Genomic DNA, 18,971 nt, shown 5'->3' with positions numbered 1-18,971 from the left:
GCCCGCAGTTTGCGGCCCTGCTCTAGGGCGGTGTTCAGGAGCCTTCACAAAGCTCATTCACTGACCGAGGGCAGATTCCAAAATATATTCTGTCATCAAAGAATCTAAAAAAAACCCTCAGGGATAAGGCAGCTCTGAGAACCACGAAGCTGTTTAAAGTTTACCTTGTGTCAAAGATTTTCACTTCAGACTTAAAACCACTGAAACCACCTGCTGACCCAACGCCCGCTGACCTCAGGAGGGTGTCAGCTCAGCCGGTCCTGGGAGAGCATGTGTGTGCACGGGCAAGTATGTGTGTCTATGTATATCAAAGGCAGAACACGTTTGCTGAGCATCTACTTATACTTGGTTCTCTGAGGGTGGCCTGGTTAAGAGCAAGACCCCATTTGAACCACCCAGGACCTCCCCTCTGTCACAGGACACAACAGGTCTGCAGACCCAAGGCCTGCTGCCCGAAGATCTGGCCAGGCAGGGGAAGGTCTGGGCCACAGGCAGCGCTTTGGAATATTCTGGTTTGGGGTTGTCTTCATGTTTAGTCATGCCTGAGCCTTGATGTGTTAAAGTGCACACTGTTTTCTAAGTATTGATTTCACTTTTTCTATGTCTGTCACTGGGCATGACGTTAATTTTGTGACCTACTCATATCTTGGGATGTAGCTCATAAATGAAGGTACTGATGTCGTAACACCTGTACCTCTGGATTTGACTGTTTGGAAAAGCTTTTTTTAAATTAATGATGTAATTAATTCAGTCAGTATGACGCCAAAGAACTTCCAGGGCTACTGACAAGCAACCACCCCCTGCCCCGAGAGCCACCCGTTGAATTCGGACTTCCAGCCCCTTGACCGGAGAGAAGCATGGTCTGTTCCCTGGAGTGCTCCCTTAGAGCTCAGTCACAGCAGCCCAAGACGACCAAGACCGGTCCCTGGTTCCAAGGAGCCAGTCCAGATGCATGGCAACAGGTAGGCTTTCCCTAGGATCTTACCTACTGGTCTGGGACATTGGGCGAGAACCACCCTCACCGTGCAGTACATGAGGGCTGGAGAAAATCCTTCACTTGCTTCCGTTCTGATCAGAGTCCTGTCAACTGGTGGTGAGGCAGCACTACAAGTCACACTGAGCCCAGCCACAGCCACGCCCCCCCACCCCCACCCAGAACTCCTAACTTACTGCCCGGCTGCTGCAAGACGCTGCTGCTGCTGCATCTGTCAACTCTGAACATTAACATCAGCTTGGAGGTTTACCAAAAACCGATGGTGAGACAGACCCAGTAGCAGTTAGTCCACACCTGCCTCTGGATTCCGAGTCCCTTCCTGGGCTGCTGCTGGGTGCCGTCTGGTCGATTCTAACTCTTGGTGAGGGCAGTGCAGAACTGCCCCTGTGGGTTTCCCAGGCTGCTGTCATCTTTAGGGGAAGCACATCACCAGGCTGCCATGTTAGCAACCGAGCATCCAATGGTGCCTCAGCTCAGGCGGTCTCCAGTACCAGACATTTCCTAGACTCGGGGTGTCCTCCCCACCCATCTCAGTAGGGACCCCCATCCACTCTCTCCCCCCACTGAGGCCCACAGGATCCTCCGGGCTGCCCCTACTGTGATCAAAACCTGGGGGAGAACTGTCACCAGTCTTTCCTGGCTGTCATCCTAAGAGCCACCCATCAGGGGGCCTGGCCACAGAGGCTGGCCTCAGGCTCCAGAGGTTTGCATGGCCCAAGGCACTGGGTGTCAAGTGGCCTGGTTCTATGTCAGGTCTTTGTTGTGACCCTGAGCAGGTCACAGAACCGCTCTGCCAATTCCTGCACCCATAAGGCACCGGGCACAGAAATGCTTGTGAGCACTGTCCTTCATGCCCAAATCCCTCAGACACACTGCCAGCCCTGCCCGAGTGGGGCTCCCGGAGTCCCCAGCACACCTTCCCCAGGCCAGCCCCTCGCCACACGTCTGTCTGTCGCCGTCGCTCTTGTCAGTCTTCACTCTTGATGTCAAGATGCTCGCAGTGACCCAAATTAGCATGATCCCCCCACAAAAAAAGAAAAACACGGGGGCAAGGGGCTCCCAGTTTACTCAACACAAAATCTGTACAGGCACACTGGGCGCTGGGCTCCAAGCGAGAGTCACCAGGACCTCTCCCCCTGCCCTCTGCTCTGCCCTCCTCAGGGCCAGCAGCCCCTGCAGCATTGTCTCCCAGCTGCCCCGTGGGGACAGGACATTGTTCTTCCTTGTTGCTCCAGCAAAGCCAGGGGGAGGCCTCGTCCTCTTGAACCAGTGACTGCAGCTGAGAGAGGCGAGGAAGGGCTCACCATGAGGGGATGCTGAAGCCAGCATGGTGAGGAGCGAAACCAGCCAGCCCCATTCCTCCCAGCCTGCTCTCCTCGCCCCCTCTCTCCCAGACACCCTCCGTTTCAGTGGCCACCGCCACCAGCTTGAGACCCTCACTGTGTCCCAAGTGGGGGCTTCCTGAACAGGCCGTTCGTGGTGGCAAAGCAGCCCTGGCAGAGAGGCCCCGTGACTGACGTGACTAAGTCCACCCTGACACCTGAGACACCTAGGATGGGAACTTTACTGACACCTGAGAAAAAGCACGGGGGTAAGACGGGGGACAATCCCAAGTGACCACTTTGCCACCTGTCGCCTCAGGCCAAACCTTCCAGCGGCTGAGGCAAGGGAAACGCTGTGAGACGTGGGGCCCTTGGTGCTTCCCTGGCCAGCACCAAAGACGTCCATCCACCGCCAGTCTCGAGCTAGACCCCAGGACCAGAAGGGCCCCGTCAGCCCTGACAGTCAGCGTCGGGCAGCGGGGGCAGGCTCACTGGTCAGGGTCCACAGCCTCGCAGGTCACAGTGCGGAGTCCAATGGAAAACAGTTCCTCCCAGGGCTCACGGATCCAGGCCAGCAGTGCCGTCAGCTGCTCTGGACACGCCACCCGGAGGGGCCAAAAGCTCTCCAGCCGAGACACCTGGCGGGCCAGGCAGCAGGTGAGGCAAGGCTCCCAGGGCAGCTCCAGAGGTCAGGCTCCCCCTCCCTATCTCTATCCCCTCCTCCAGCCTGCAGCTGTACACACACACACACCCCCCACCACCCCACCCCAACTCCCCAGGCCTAAATGTTAGAGCCAAGTGCCGAGCAAGTGTGAAGGCTGGCTCCACCCGTGACCTCAGAAAGCTGGCTCACATAGCCACGCCTGTTCCCTGTCCGTAAGATAGGACTAGTGGGGGTAAAGCTGGAGAACCTAGCTCAGAGCACGGACCCAGCATGCGGGGTCCTCACTCAGGGCTGCAGACGACCCACGGCTGTGCTCCCACCCACAGCTGCACCCCGCTTGGCTGTCTGCTCATCCAAACCCAGTAGGACCCCCATATCCACCCTCAAGCTTGCCATGTTCCCTCACTGTCCCCACCCTCCATCACTCCCCAGCCCCCAGCTCCATTTCCCACCTGCCCACCTCGTCATAGAAGACCAGCCGCAGGTGGTGCGGGGCAGAGCGGTAGAGCAGCACGGAGCTCAGGCTGCTGAGAGGCTGCTGCTCCTGGACCTCCACTGGAGGGCCTGGCCCCAGGGGAGCTGCCTTCTCCTGGGCTTCAGCAGATGCTGCTGGAGGAGGGGCCTCAGCCTGGGGCCCTGCAGGGGCCTCATCTAGCAGGTACAGGGTGGACAGAGTCAGCAGCAGGGACACAGGGCACGTAGAGGGGCCTGGTGAGAGAGGGACAAGTGAGGCGGGGCCAGCATCTGCAACTCCTCAGCAGAGGACACCACACTCGAGGCCATGTCCACCTGTGAGGTCCAAGATCTGCCAGCTGAACCCGAAAGCAAAGGCATCTGATATTTGAGGCTCGGGGCAGCTTCAGGCCCCCACTCCCACCAGCAGAGTCAGTCTCAGACATGTAACAAGTGAGAGAAGTCCAGGGCTGCAGGCGGACCAGGAACTGGCCAGTGGCCGGGGACAAATGGGGACAAACTTGATGAGAGAGCCCCCGCACACTACAGGGTACACAGTCCTAGGGAGCCTCCACACACTGCAGGGGTATACACAGTCCCAGGGAGCCCCCATACACTGCAGGGGTACACAGTCCCTGGAAGCCCCCACACACTGCAGGCAGACTGGGGACTGGCCAGTGACAAGATGGGGACAAGGAACACGATGGAGGAGTCCCTATGCCTTGCCACAGAGCAACCTCACCTTCCACCAGGAACACACGGAGGTAGAAGAACCGGGGCGCCTCTGGGGTAGAGTCTGTGTCCAGCAGTGGCCTGGGGAACACAGCAGACAAGACTGGTTAACCGGAGAGGGGCAGAGGGAGGAGGAGGGGCAGACAGGAAGCTGCAGGCTGGGCCTGTGGGCCCTGGGGCACTAGGGCAGGGGCTCTGTGAGCAAGGGCGGTTCTCACCAGAGCCGGTGCTGTGGGGTCATGGCCTCCTCTGTGGCCCTGACGCAGCTCTTCTGGGTGGGGGGCAGAGACTGCAAGACATCTGGGTGGCCAACAAGGAGAGGGCACCCCAGAGCACTGACTGCCCGCTCCCCAGCACCACCCCTCCCATGGGACCAGGGTCTGTCCTCGCACCCCTGCCCATCCTGCCCATCCTGCTCACCAGTGAGCTCGCCCAGGAAGGCGCAGCAGGGCCGGGCATCTCGTGGCAGGAGGACGCAGCTGCTCTCACCAGCCGCCCACTCCAGCCGCAGGCTCTGTCCCGCCAGGCCTAGCTCTATGCTGCTCAGGTCCTGCAGGGGGATGGCCAGGGTCGGCTGCAGCCAGTCAGCTGGAGGCCCCCTGGGGAGAGGGTGCAGGAACAGAGTGACGGCCTGTGGGAGCAGGTTCCTAACCCACCCACTCCCAATTGCACCCTGGCCCACTCACCAGGCCTCGCCAGTCACCCTCAGCACGTACAACCTGAGGTCAGAAATGACCACAAGACACAGAGTCTCTCCGACGTGGCCCTCCAGCACAAGCGGCACCTGGGTGGGAGGCAACAGCAGGATGGCTCTGGGTCACTGGTGACCACCTCACCAGCCTGCCCTGGTTCCCCTACCCTCTGGCTCACCCCCACACCCAGCAGCACAAGACTGACCCACATTCCTGCTTTCTATCCCTCTGTTGCTCCCATGGCTCTGCCCAAACCCGTGGCAGACACAGGAGGTTGTGAGGGAGGAAGGGGTTGAGGCCCCTGCCTACCCCTTCAGCCTGTGCTCTGACCTTCAGTCCCCCCGCCCTGCCCCCAGCACCCAGAAACTACCCTTCCCCTGCCTCCTATCCTGGCATCTTCACCCCATCTCAACTCCAGGAGCCTCTCGGGAGGGCTTCCCAGCCTGCCTTGCCAGGTGCTGAGTGAGGGCCCTGGCTATACAGCCTGACCCCTCCTGGGCTGACACTTAGCTCAGGGCAAGCCTGATTGGCTGGAGGTCCTCAGTACCCAGCACTGAGCAGCTACTCAGAGGGGAGGGGCTGGGAACATAGTGAATTCCAGGGCAGGCCAGTGACTGAGACTCAGACTCCAAGGGCGCATCCCAGCAGACAGCGGGGAGCTGCTGCACCGTGGTGGGGCCAGGGGGCGGCACTGACCTTGAGGCAGCACTGGAACTCCTCCTGGGCCTCAGCAAACACCTCCACATCCAGGAAGAGCCGCAGCCGGTGGTCCACAGCTCGGAGGCCAGCGCGGTCAGGGGCTGGGGCGACAAGGCCAGCAGTCCATGTCTATCACCCCACCTCACCACCAGCACCCTCTCCCCCAACCCCACTGCACCTCTGGCTCTCATCCTCTGTACTCACGGGGACTGAGGCTCCAGTTGCTGTGGTCCTGGGCAACCAGAACCTGGGATGGGACATTGTCAGGCCTGCTGTGGGGGTCACTGTGGCCAGAAGAGTCACCGGTAGGACTGAGAAATGGGGGAGGTGTGGGGCACTGGTCGCCCTGGCTGCGGTCCTTGCTGGGAGACAGGGCCAGGAGCACCACATGGTCACTGCCACAGTTGGGACATTTGGCAAAGGAGTCTAGGGAAGACAGTGACAATGCCCCATGAGCCCCCAACAAAGGGCCCCCACCACGCAACTGCTGCACCCCACACCTGCAGCTGCATGATGCCTGGGTCCTGACCCACAGGCTCCCTCCGCTCTAGGCCCTGGGCAGGCCTGGCATCCTCCAGGGAGGGAGGCACAAACCCAGGCCAGGGCCTGGCTCTCTACTCACTCACCACCTTCTCAGCCAGGCCTGGCTCTCTGGCCCCAGCCTCCACCCCAGTCTTGGGCCACTGAGCAATTGTCTGCTCTGCCAGCCACATCTGTAGGGCTGGCCATTGGGCCCCCAAGTACAGAGGGAGGGGACGGGAGGGCCTGTCCCAGGGCTCACCACTCACAGCTCTATCACCAGAACCGTGTCACTTCCTGCACGGAGAAGGCACAGGTGACAATTGCATGGCTCTCTCAGGGTTGTCAGAAGAGTGACTACAGCGGGCAGAGGGTGAAGGACCTGACCGGGCACTCTGTGAGCGGCCCCGTGCCGGTATACCACAGCAGCTGCCATCTGCTGCTGGCTTGTAGTGGCCCACAAGATAGAGCAGAGCTGCCCTGCAGGGGGTTCTCAGCCATCATCTCCACCCCAGCCAGGCCTTCTCTCCCATGGAGCCACGAGTGGGTTCAAACCGCCAACTTTTGATTAGGCAGGCCCTTAGCCACTGCACCACCAGCTCTCTGCCTCAAGATAATTGGTCTCATTCCCATCAAAACTCTCCCCATCCCCCTGCACAAGTGAGGAGTGCCAAGATCCAACCATGGAGACACCGGCCAAGACGGCAGAGCTGTGGGTGAGGGCATTGGTGCCCCAGGTGCCTACCAAGCCTGAGGCTCGCCTACTGCCGGTCACTGACTCACAGCCATCTGACAAGATGGGGCAGAACCGCACCTGGGGTCCCAAGGCAGTAGAGCTTTGAAACGGTGGCATCTCTCCCCCCAGAAAGAGCAGCTAGCAGGTTCAAACAGCCGGCAGTTATGGCTCACCACTGCTGACCACTTCAACCACGGCACTACCAGGGGCGCGTGCGCATGGCTGGCCCTGGAGGGCTTTGACCTCTGCACCTCCATGGCCCCTCTGCACCTGGGGGTCACATTTGAGTCCTGTAACATCGCCACAAGGTAAGCTCATCCTCGCCTTACTACACACAAGGAAACTGAGGCTCAAATGACAACACAGCTACACACGGTATGTAATGCCACATTAATCCCCGGTGCCCCAGAGGTGACCCCAGGGAGCCCTGGAGCTGTGCTTTGGGTCCTGCAGGCTGGCAACAGGACAGGTGGGAAATAGGGCGGAGCTCTGGTTTCTGCATAAAGCTGAGACCCCATCCTCCAGCAAGCAGAATGCGGCCCAGAGCCAGGCGTTTCAGCACAACCACCAGTGAGGACATTTCTTTGTAGCCCAGACCAAGAAAGAGGAACACTTTCTGACTCAAGGGCGATGGAAAAGCCTCCTGGTTCCCAGACCAGAGGTGAAGAGATGCTACAGGACACGAGTCAACATTATCAAGGGCTCCAGTGGTCAGTCCTGGAATGAGGCAGCCCAGCAGCCAGCAGAAGGGCCATGGCACTGCTTGATGCCCGGAGGGCTCCTTGGGTCTGACATGCTTTCTGAGACATTCACCAGTGTTTTAAGCCAGCAAAAAATTTCAAGCAATGAAGATGAGTATTTCCGCAGAATTAGAGAGATTAAACTTCCTGACTTAGAGGAAAACAGGCGAGAAGGAACTTTTTATAGACCTAGCAGGCAGGTATTTTCCCTTTCCCTAGACTGGCTCTCCCCTCCCCGGAGTCCCTCCTCCCCCATGCCCCCAAAACCACTGCCCTGAAGCTGTGGGAGGAATGGGGGGAGGGGGGCAAGTGCATACCAGTCTTCTGGGACCTCCTGGCATCCTCACTGCCCAGCTCCGGCTTGGGTTCCTCTGGTTTGAACTCATGGCCACAGCGCAGACACTGCAGGCTATGCCGCACGGGGTCCCCGGCTTCCCCACTCGGGTGCCCACACAAGTGTGGGCTGGAGGCTGCAGGCAGCACGGCTAGCAGCTCCTGCAATGGGTGAATCGGGAGGAGCCTGAGCTGGGTGGGTGGGGTGCCTGGCCCTCATGTCACAGGCTGGGGCTGCTGCCAGGATCTCCTGTGCCACCAGAGCCCCGGGGCCCACCTGGACAGCGGCGTGGGCATCGGGCTCCAGCACCACGTAGCGGCGTAGCTGCTGGTCAGGGCGGATATAGGAGAAGCGCAGGGCGAGGATGGGAAGCAGCTCCTGCATGTGAGGGATGGGGGAAGGGTGGCAGGGGGCACACCTCTGCCCATATCCACAGCAGCTCTGTCCGCCCACAGCCCAGAGGAGAGGGGGGCACAGCTTTGCTCCCCCCACAGCTTCCCACTTTGGTGCCAAGCATCAGAGGAGGCCAAGGGGGGCACGCCCAACCCAGCACAGCACACTGGGTGTGCCGTGGTGGAGGCCCAGCCCCTCGGGCAGCCCCACTCACACCGGGGGCCAAGTCTCCCTGGGGCTCGGGCTCGGGCTCTAGCTCAGCGGTCTCCAGACTCTGAAGCTCCAGCCGCTCCAAGGTCCGAGCTGCTTGGAGTTCCACCTCCAACAGGTGGGCCGAGGTGACCCGCAGGAAGCACTCTCTGCCCCGGAGGCCCGCAGGCCCCTGCAAGGGGCATACCAGCATGGGGCGGCACCGCTCAGCTGTGGGGAGAGAGGGCGCCCAGACACTTGGCCCTTCTGTGGGCGGCCTCTGTTCCAAGTATGGATGCTTCGAACCCACCCAGACACGTGGACACCCCCATCCCCAGTGCCCCTCACAGCTCCTCCAGCACAGAGCTCACCTTCCACTTCACCAGGCCCATCCTCCTGGTCCCCAGCCCCGTCCTCTTCGACCAGGTCCTCCGCCTCCTCTGCCTCCAGGGGCTCCAGTCCAACCAGGACCGCCTCTGACGGCTCCTGTACTGACGTCTCTGACCCCTCAGGACTGGAGGCCACCTTCTCTGTAGCCCAAGGGCCAGGCACCGGCTCTGAGCCCAGTGTATCCGAGGGCACTTGGCTGAAGTTCGAGGGCTGGGAGGTGGTCAGGGCGGGGTCCTCTGAAGTCTCCAAGTGACTCCTGTACTGCAGCCAGTCACAGCCAAAGCGCTCCCGGAAGCTGTTCATGAGCTCGAGCTCCCGGTGCTGTTGTGCAAACCAGCCTGGACGGAGGACAGGGGCAAGCACACTTCACCAGCGGGAAACACAGACACCACATGCCACGTTCACAGCATACGCTCCCATAGACACCACATACACGGAATATATACAGAGCACACACACAGCATACACTCACATAAGACACCACACGACACATACCACACACCATACACACCACACATACACAGAACACACATACACAGCATATACTCACATACACACACACAAAACACACACATGCCCCTTGGTTTTCTCTAAGGTGCTCCCCTAAAGGGATCCGATGGAGGCTCAGTCCACATTCTGTCTAGAGAACCATGGTCACATGCTATCCAGAACCTCAGTCAAGGCTACATCTGAGCTAGCTGTGCACTGCCGGGGCTCTGAGACCCCGAGACGCCCAGCCACGAGTCCAGCCTAACAATGTCTCAGGCCAAAGAGGTCTCTCTCTCTGAGTGACTGGGGTCAGCCCAGAGCACAGACGCTCCTTGTACGGCACTTTAGAAGAGGCTACCCAGCCGCAGCTGCTTCTCCTGTCCCTAGACAGGAAAAGGAGAAACTGAGGTCCCATAACCACCACCCGCCACATGGCACTAAAGACAAAACCCCTCCTCCATCTGCTCACAGTGACTACCGGAGCATGGACTGAGCTGGGGGAGGGGGCTGGTGGGACCAGGGCCGACTCACTCGCTGGGGAGGGGTCCAGAGTGCAGGGCTCTGCGTCAGTGTCACTGGGTTCAGAGATGCTGGCCCGTCTCACTCGGACTCGGCTCTGCGGCGGCGGGAGAAAGGACGGGAGCTTCTGTGAAACCCAGGCCCCCACACGGCACCAGGCTTCATTGCTGTCAGCACACCGGCGGCCAGGATGCCCATAAGCAAAGCCCAGCCTGCACACAGGCAGTCCAGCCACCACTCACCTTACCCTTCTTCGGTAGGGGCCGGGCTGCCAGGCCCCCAGAGGAGGGACTGTCACTCAAGTCAGGGCCACCAGAGGTCTCAGTGGCACTCCCGACTGGCCAGGGTACAGGTGGGGCCGCCGGGCCGGGGCCGGAGGAGGTGGAGGCCTGGGTGTGACAGCGGGTGACGCAGGAGGTTGGCACGGGCAGGAGACAGGCCTACTTCCCCGCTGACCTTGGAGAGCTAGAGCCCCTGTGCCTGCTTCCCTCCTGGCCCCCACCCCCAGCACACTGACCTGAAACTCTGCCAAGGACAGGATCTCACCATCCAGCAGGAACTGGGCAAAGATCACAGGGCAGAGAGCAAGTGTGAGGGTGGAGAGCCGGGCCCTGGGTGGGATCCCGGATAGGACAGGAGCCCTCACGTCCTCCCTGGTCACCAAGCTGGGCGGATACTCACAGGGGTCTCCCAGGATGGAGGTAGTGGAGAGGCAACGCAGGGAAGGAATCAGCATGGTCACTCACCCCAGGAACAGCATCCCTGGCCCGGGGTGACAAGTACTGGGCCGTGGCCACTCGGTGCGCAGGGTGGAACCACAATGGGTTCCCCTCCAGGTAAAGCTGAGGGGCAGGAAGAAGAGCGCGAGGGGGTCATGAAGACCACCACTGACCACATCAGCTGGGTGGGAGGGGCCTAAAGTTGGTGCCCAAGCCCCCAAGGCCCAGGCCTGCACCTTGCAGAGCTCAGCCAGCAGCTGGAGCGGTGCCAGCTCCCTGTGATCTTCCAGCAAGTTGTAGGCCACATCCAGGTGCCACAGCTTCCTCAGCTGCTCCACCCCTGTGAGTGTGGGAAGGGGGAGGCACAGGTGTAGACCCAGGACGCCAGGGTAGTCACACCTGAGCATCCTCGTGCCACCTGGGAACTCAATGAGGCTGCAGAAGCACAGGGACCCCCCCACCCCCGGCCTCAACTCAAGTCGCAGCTCCCCCACCCACCGAGCAGACTCCGGAGCTCGTTGCCTCGAAGTATCAGAGTTCCCAGAGCAGCCCCCGAGGGGCCCATTCTGGGTACCACGCGCAGGAAGTTATAGGAGACGTCCAGGTGGTGGAGCTCGCCCAAGGCCTGGGGAGGGAGAGAGGCGGTGGGGGTGAGACAGCATTCATCATCAGCATCACAAGCCTCCGTTCACTGTGCAAGGCACGGGCTGGGTCCTCCCCACACTCATGTGGTCCTGCAATAGCAGGTGCGCCTGGGGCATCTGCACCACAGGTGGGGTCACACAGGCACTGGAGGTTGAGACTGAAACTCTGATGTGCTCTTACGCTAAGGAAACCTGCTGGTGCTGTGGGCTAGACACCGGCTTGCTAACCACAAGGTCAGTGGTTCTGCTCCACCCAACGGGCTCACTAGGCGTCAGAGTTGCCTCCACAGCAGGGGTCCCTTTTCAGTCTTCTGTGACCCCACCCCACAGGCAAAAGCAGGGCAGTGGAGCTCTGAGCCCAGAAAGGCATGGTCCAGGTCATGCGCTCACCGTCAGGAAGGCCTCACAGTCCTGGATCTGATTATGGCTTAGGCTCAGGAAGCGCACAGCCAACAGGAGGCCCTGGGGGACCAGAAGAAGAGGTAGAGAATCGGTCGGCCCCAGCACACCCCACGCACCCCCACCCTCACGGTGGCACTCACCAGGGAGCCATCGAGGGCAGTCAGGGAGTTGTTGCTGAAGTCAGCAGTGAGCAGAGCCAGCCAGGGGAGCGCCGAGCAGAGGTCACCACCACAGGCAGAGAGCAGTTCCTGGGGGGCGAGGGCAGAAAGGGGCTTCACCACCTCCCCGCTCACCCTTCCCCACACCAGGACACAGTTCTATCCCCTTCAGCCTCCCACGTCCTACGGTCCATCTGGAGGTGCACTTAGAGCAAGCCCCCAGAAAGCAGACACCAGGAGGTCAACTACTGTGTGGAGGACACGGGCAAGCAAGGGTTCTGTGGGGGCTGCAGAGGGGGAACACCAGAGACCAGGTACCTGGGCCCAGGCCCACCCTCTGTACCTCTAAGGCCCGAATGCTCTTGCTGCAAACCAAGATCTCCAGCCGAGAGTAGATAGCACGGAGGCCACGCAGGCAGTGGACTGGGACCCCGTGGAGCTGGGACCAGAGGGGAGAGAGAGGGGGTAAGCAGGGCGGAACGTCACACAACAGGAAGCCTCATCCCTGCTCCAGGTAGTCAGGGCGAAGATGATAAAATCCAGCTACATTTCAGGGCAGCAGACAGCACATCCCCGCAGGCTACACCCAGACCAGGCCTCACTACAGCCTGAGGCCATCTTTCTCCTTCACGACCCCTGCACCTCCACCCAAAGCCCCAAAGCTAGGTTTCATACACCAGCTTCCTGAGGTCCCCATACCTCCAGCTGCCGAAGGGACTTGAAGGGGAAAATCTTGATGGGTCCTGAGAGGCTGGGCCCAGGGACATGGACAAGCTAAAAGAAAAGGCACTCAAGTCATGGGGTCCCTGCCAATCTCTCCCCTCAGCCAGATTCCTTCGAGCCACCACCTGCAGCTTGGACAGCACCTAGTTCAGGTCCCTTTCCCCAGCCTCCACCCTTATCCAGGCTGTCCCGCCTCCAGCCCTAGGACCTTGAGGGAAAGCGTTTTCTGCAGCACGTCAAAGAGGAACTGAAGCTGGAGGATGACTGGGGAGTCAGCAGGGTGGGATGGCAGCGCCACAAAGCCGGACTGGCAGGGACTCCATGGTCCCAGGTGCAGCTCAAACACGGAGTTGAGCTGCTGCAGGGTGGTGGTCAGCAGGCTCAGTGTGCTGCAACCAGACAGGACCACATCCCCTGGGGGGTAGATGGGGGAAGAGAGGAGGAGGAAGGCACCGTGAATCTTGACATGGAATGCCTCATCCTAGTCCATCAGCTGGTCTTCACTTAACTCTAGACCTTAATTTGATCTAAACTGTAGATCTTCCCCTAAAGGATCAACCTTTGCCTCCCTCCCTTGTTCAGAAGTCTTCAGTGGGTCCCCTCCTCTTCAAAAGGAAAGGAAAATCCTAACTCTTCTGCCTGAGAGATGAAGCAGCTTCAGTCCCGGGTCAACAAACTCTTCTATGATTTCTTCCACCTTCTCCTCAAGAGTCCTGTTTACTCCCACCCCCTGCCAGCAAGTCAACACCAACTCGGAGCAACCCTATAGGACAGAGCAGAATGGCGGTGCCTTTGGATTTCCAAGGCTGGACTTCTTTATGGGAGCAAGATTGAACTGCTCACCTGGTGGCTAGCAGCCCAACGAATAACCCATACCACACCACCAGGGCTCCTTCTGGTCTGTTTCCAGGGCTGGCAGAGCAGCTTGGTTCCCAGCTCCCCCTTGGTCTGAGGCAGCTCCTTCCTCTCAGACCTGCTCACACCCTCTTCCCCCAGGAAGCTTTCTATTCCGCCAGCACTGCTGACTCTGAAGGCAGTAACCACTCACTTTACATAAAACAAGACAAGGTGTTGTAGCTTCCTTTTTTCTAATACAAAAGTGATACTCAGGCTTGTTGAAACTCAACTAATACCAACCATGTACTGAACCACCACCAGGATGCCACGGTGCCCAGGCACTGCTGGCAGACATGACAGTAGCCATAGCTATCAGTGTTTGAGCATTTATGTGCAAACTGGACGATGTGCTTTAAGTGAACTGATCCCCACAACCACCTTTGGCACAAAACTGCGACTCCAAACTTGGCCGAGTGGAGGGGGGGGGGTGTCACTACAATCCAGTCAATTCTCACCCTTATACAACCACGAAGATCTGGTTCCCGCGGGTTTCCTACACAACTCTTTTCAGGAGGAAAAAGCCTCATCTTTCTCCCGCAAAGCCGCTGGTGGTTTCGAATTGCTAACTAACCTCTTGATTAGCCGCTCAACGCGACTCAGTGTGACAGACTTGGAATTCCCACCGGGGTGGGTCTGACTCCCGAGTCTAACGCTATTAAACTATGCTCTGCTTAAATCTTACACCACAGTAGTGATTGTGCGCCGTTCCTGCTCCGTGGGGTTTTATTATATAGCGACCCTTTGCCTTCGAGGGTGTCGGAGAACGGACAGAGGAAGTGAGTGACTTGGGAGTGTGGTCTCCAACGGTGATGGTTAGGCTTTCAAAGACAAAGGGCACAATGCGCAGCTGGACCAGGGAGAAGCAAAGCAATGAAAGAACTGGTACTGACACACAGCCGGTCGGGACCCTACACCGCTGACTCCGTGACCTTCATGGGGCGTGATTCCGGAAGGTAGGGCGCGCCCCACCTCAGCCCAACCCAAGCGGAAGTCCACTCACCAGACTGCCGCAGCAGCCCCGCGAGCTGGCACACCAGAGAGTCCCGCGGGGCTGTCGTCATGGCCACAGGACGCCGGGGGCGGAGCCTGAGGAAAGAGGAAGCGGAAGGGTCTCAGGTGGGTAGTAGCGTCAAAAGCCCAGGGCTTCCGCGCAAACCGCAGTCTCGAGGATAAGAAAAGGCAAGGGAGTGAGGAAGAGAGTCCTCCCGTGTCCTCTGTAGAGGGACGTGAAGCCTGGCCAGCCATACTAACTCCACCGTCTGACCCTCTTACCAGCTCGGCAGCCGGGCGCCTAGTGATGATGGCCAGGAAGTCCCACCCCCCGCCAGGAAGGCGCGCCGGAGCGACGACCGGAAGGCACGCCTCCGCTGCAGGAAGCCACGCCACCGCTGCAGGAAGCCACGCCTCCGCTGCCGGAAACCACGCCCGAGCCGGGAGAGCACGGCGGTGGGGGCGGTCCATGGGCGGCAGTGACCGCTGTGGCCCTGGCCTCGGACCCCGAGCTAGGCCCCTTGCACCTCCGCCCCGCCCCTGGCCCCGCACGCCTGGGCGCCCTCTCGGCTCGCCGGGGGCCCTCAGGCCAGAAAGGAAAACCTGACGTTGTTTGCAGACTGGGTGGGGACGCAACGTTGAGAGAGTTGGAATGTTTAGGGAAAACTCACGTCCTGAGCGAATACTGGTTTTCCAGTTAAGGAGAGCCCGCCGCCGCCGTACAAAGGGGTTTTTGAATTTCTGTGTGAAAGAGCCAAGACATGAAAGAGGGGCGCGGAGGCGGGAGTGAAGGAACCTTTGCCTCTTTTTTGTTTGTTTGTTTGTTTGTTTCCTCCAAATGAGCTTCACCTACCCAGCCCACCCCCTGCTATATGAGTGATTGACAGTGTCCGTACGTACCTCGCCCTTTATTTTTACTGTGTTTTCTAGCAACTGTTATCCCGGGCTTGAAAATGAGAAAACAGATTCACAGAGGCTAGGTTACTTGCGAAGGTCGTTCAATTAGTAACCATTAGCATCAAGACTGCCAAGTTTTTGACTCCAGCTCCCTTGGTAGTTTTCCCCAAGTTCCTGGCCAAATACTGACGTCAACTACAGACCTTAGAATTATGCCCAAAAAACCCACTTCCATCGAGTTGATTCCATCTTATTAATATCACTGTATATAGGGTTTCCCAAGCTGTTTAGGGGGTGGGGAGCATGAAGCTGGTCGCTTTCAACCCATGACCTTGTGGTTAGCAGCCTAATGCTTACCAGACAGCACCACCAGAGTTAGAAAAGAAAAATAGGCCTTTTAACAGAATGGCTTTTAAGGAATTTTTTGGTTTTAATTTTAACCGTTTCCTTTATTGACATGTAATTCACATATCATAACGTCCAATAAACATATTAAACAGTTGTGCAAGCATCACCACAATCAATTTTAGAACATTTTTTTCTTGTTTGTACCCATTAGCTCCCCACTTCCCCCCAGCCTCCCCTGCCATAGCCCCTAGAAACTACTAATCTAGTTACTGTCTATAGAATATTTATCTATCCTGGATTTCATATAATGAGTTGCCATGAGTCAGGATTGACTCATGGTAATGAGTTTGGTTTTTTGGTTTGGGATTTCAGAGAAGACAAAACATACCCTCCCCCCAAAAAACAACAATAACAATGATGGACTATAGAGAAACCTCAGTGGACAATATAACCAAAAAATAATAAAAGTAAGAACAAATCTGAAATAGGCCCACAGGGAGAACAAAGGATAAGACCTTGAAGTTTAACACAACCAAGTGCTATTCTACAGAGGAGAAACAGAACTAATGGCCCGTTGAGGGTAGGAATGGGGTCACATTCACCTTAATCCCAAATTGCCAGTTTTGGAGGATCTTATTTCCTAATAATTCCTTAATGAGACTCCATAGGTGGCCCCAATGGTTACACACTGGCTACTCACGAAAAGGTAGATGCTTCAGACCCGCCCTGGAGTGCCTCGGAAGATAGGCCTGGAGATTGATTCCAACACAACAGGTAGCTTTGAAAACTCCCTGGAGCGGTTCAGATGGACTCTGCTGCGACATTTTCTAATGACTGCACTTGAAATGGCAATTCATGCCCCGAAACCACTGATGTAACATTTATGGCAGACTACATATATATAATCTTTAGGAGCCCTGGTGGTTGACTGGATTACAAGTTGGGCTGCTAACTTCAAGGTCAGCAGTTCCAAAACCATCAGCCACTCCACTGGAGAAAGATGAGGCTTTCTACTCCCGTAAAGAGTTACAGTCTCAGAAACCCACACGGGCAGTTCTACTCTGCCCTCTAGGGTCGCTGTGATTTGGATAATCCACTCAGTGGCAGTGAGTTTGGTTGAGTTTATGTGTCATCTTCAGGAGCCCTAGTGGGCTGAGTTGAGCTGCTAACCTGAAGGTCAGCGATTCAAACCCACCAGTCTCCCTGAGAGAAAAGTGAGGCTGTCTTCTTCCCACATCATCTTGGACACCTCTTATATAGGAGTCAAACTTGAGCGAGTTCAGTTTGTGTGTGATTCAGGCCCAAAGCCTAAAGGGTGGCTACATAGAGTGAACAGCAGGCAATATACCCAGGTGGGGACTCAATAGATACTTGTTGAATTCTTACGCCCACAATTATGCAGGCTGATTGTCCCTGTTGATTGCCTGGAATTATCGATCATCCATCCCTTCCATGATGTGACGGCCAACTGTACCCCTCTCAGGAAAGAAATGAACTCTTGTGAAGTGTCTGACTTTGCAATGCTTTGAAATCTGTTTCAGGCCAATGGCTGATGGGCCCCTATGGCCAGGCTTGTTCTATGACCCCTTGCGTCCCAGGAATGTGGGAGCGGGACAACGGAAGCTGAACTGCTGAGGGAGAGAGACCGGAAAACCGGAGTGGGAGAATGAGCAGCTCCTGTTTCCAGCCCCTTTGGAGCACGACCCCCACTCCCCACTTCTGCCCTTGGCCTCCAGTGGAAATCTCGGCAGCCTTCCAAAGAATTTCCCCTCAAACAACACCCCCCCACCTCCCACCTTTTGGCTGAAGTTAGATTAAATGGACCTCTGAAAATTGCTGCCACAAAAGCCTTAACTAAGGTAAAAATCACTTAAAAAAAGACCCAAATGATAAAAGTTTAAATTTGTTAAATAAAAAAATGAAGTCAAAATGGGGTGCGGGGAGAAAGTAGTCCACTTACCATAGCAGAAATCCAAAGGGGCTTTACAAGTTCATGAACAATTTTCGTTTTCTTTCCATTCCTTTATTCCACATTTTGAAGCCCCTCATACATAATATATATCATGTAACACTACATATGTACACACTAGTATACACACACACGTATATTATGTAATTACATTAAACATTTTGAGACGTATGCAAGAAAACCAGAGCACTTTCTTCTTCTCGTTTGCATGTGAAAAACTAGCTTGTGTCTCACCACAGAATTCAGGTGGTTTCACTATTGCTTTTCCTCCTTTGAGATCCTCTCAGACCAGTGGTTAGGTCTGATGGGCAAGGAATCTGGAGAAAAACCAGAGAACTTTAAAGACTTTTTAAAATTATCTAAATAAATGAAAAGAAATCATGTTCCTGAATGGGAAGATTCGGGGGAAAGGGCTTCTGGAGTCGCAATCAAAATCCCAGTGGAAGATTTGGAGGACTTGAACTGTTGATTCTAAAATCTATCTGGAAGACTAAACACACGAGGACAGCCAGGAGATATGGAGGAATAAGAACAAAGGACATTAATAGGGGACCTTCCTACCAGATGGCAAGATGCCCCGTAACCTTGTAAAACCACACTAACCCAAACAGCATGGTACTGGCAAAGAAACAGGCAAACATCGATACATCCATGAGACACAATAAGGCAATAACCATGCTTACATGGGAATTTTTTACTTTATGCTAAAATCATTTTTTACTTTATGCTAAAATCAACCGTAAATTTGATTTTATGCTAAAATCAACCCTAAGTTTATGCTAAAATCAACAAAAGAGTTTGGGGAAACACTGTTGAGGTGGGGTAGGAAAAGCTAAATTCCGTCTCTCACACCCTTATGTTCATTTCCAAAGGATTCCAGAGCTAATGTTATTTTAACTCAATTGAAACATTATCTGAAGTTTGCGTTTCAACTCACTTCTCAAAACCTATTATGAAAAGGGGATAGTGCCAATGCTGTTTCAAAAAAATACCGTCTTGAGAAAGAAACGATGGATGGTTACCGCTTGGATCATTTTACCATGACTGCAATTGTATCTCTCAAAGGAATCCTATGATATTAGGCTGTTCCTTTATGAATATTTTCCTGAGTTTGGCTTCTCTGAGTAAACACACCAGCTAGAATCTGACACGCCAACCGCTTCACCCCAGCGCATAAGCAAGACCTCCCAGCGCAGCGGTGGGATGATGCCGTTGTGGGGTCATGGAGTAGGTTTGGAGCCACAGAGCTTCTATGCAACAGAACCAGCACTGCCCTGTCCCGCACCATCCTCACCAGCCTTATGGTGCTTGAACCACTGTGTCCATCCACCTCACGGAGCGGCTTCCTCTTGTGCATCG

General features: G+C 56.5%; 1 protein-coding gene across 1 annotated transcript; it reads right to left on the bottom strand.

Annotated features, from left to right (window-relative positions):
- Nucleotides 1-2,043: 2,043 nt before the first annotated feature.
- LOC101639198 (serine/threonine kinase 11 interacting protein) lies at nucleotides 2,044-14,686 on the bottom strand. Its single transcript, XM_045296105.1, has 25 exons — nucleotides 14,681-14,686; nucleotides 14,409-14,494; nucleotides 12,720-12,925; nucleotides 12,488-12,562; nucleotides 12,132-12,227; nucleotides 11,771-11,878; nucleotides 11,619-11,690; nucleotides 11,083-11,209; nucleotides 10,821-10,924; nucleotides 10,612-10,707; nucleotides 10,383-10,424; nucleotides 10,108-10,254; nucleotides 9,878-9,962; nucleotides 8,839-9,195; nucleotides 8,493-8,698; nucleotides 8,162-8,263; nucleotides 7,869-8,046; nucleotides 5,761-5,982; nucleotides 5,554-5,657; nucleotides 4,852-4,949; nucleotides 4,586-4,764; nucleotides 4,384-4,465; nucleotides 4,176-4,246; nucleotides 3,441-3,688; nucleotides 2,044-2,954 (listed from the first exon to the last, which is right to left on the bottom strand). Exons 2-25 carry the CDS (start codon nucleotides 14,467-14,469, stop codon nucleotides 2,805-2,807), a joined length of 3,216 nt encoding a protein of 1,071 aa, XP_045152040.1. The 5' UTR covers nucleotides 14,470-14,494; nucleotides 14,681-14,686; the 3' UTR covers nucleotides 2,044-2,804.
- Between the last annotated feature and the right edge of the window lie 4,285 nt (nucleotides 14,687-18,971).

The sequence above is a fragment of the Echinops telfairi genome, unplaced genomic scaffold (genome assembly GCF_000313985.2).
Source record: "Echinops telfairi isolate 266 unplaced genomic scaffold, ASM31398v2 ScPeMD7_3;HRSCAF=10, whole genome shotgun sequence".
NCBI classification, from domain to species: domain Eukaryota; kingdom Metazoa; phylum Chordata; class Mammalia; order Afrosoricida; family Tenrecidae; genus Echinops; species Echinops telfairi.
Note: the sequence above shows the minus strand (reverse complement) of the source record. Positions and strands in the feature narration are given on the sequence as shown.

What these genes read in the sequence shown, in the direction of transcription:
- LOC101639198 (XM_045296105.1), bottom strand. Translation starts at nt 14,469, where the DNA reads ATGACGACAGCCCCGCGGGACTCTCTGGTGTGCCAGCTCGCGGGGCTG. An exon ending in CCCTACCGAAGAAGGGTAAG is followed by an intron (nt 9,963 to 10,107) that starts GTGAGTGGTGGC and finishes CCGCCGCCGCAG; the next exon opens with AGCCGAGTCCGAGTGAGACG. An exon ending in CTTCCTGGGCGAGCTCACTG is followed by an intron (nt 4,466 to 4,585) that starts GTGAGCAGGATG and finishes TTGGCCACCCAG; the next exon opens with ATGTCTTGCAGTCTCTGCCC.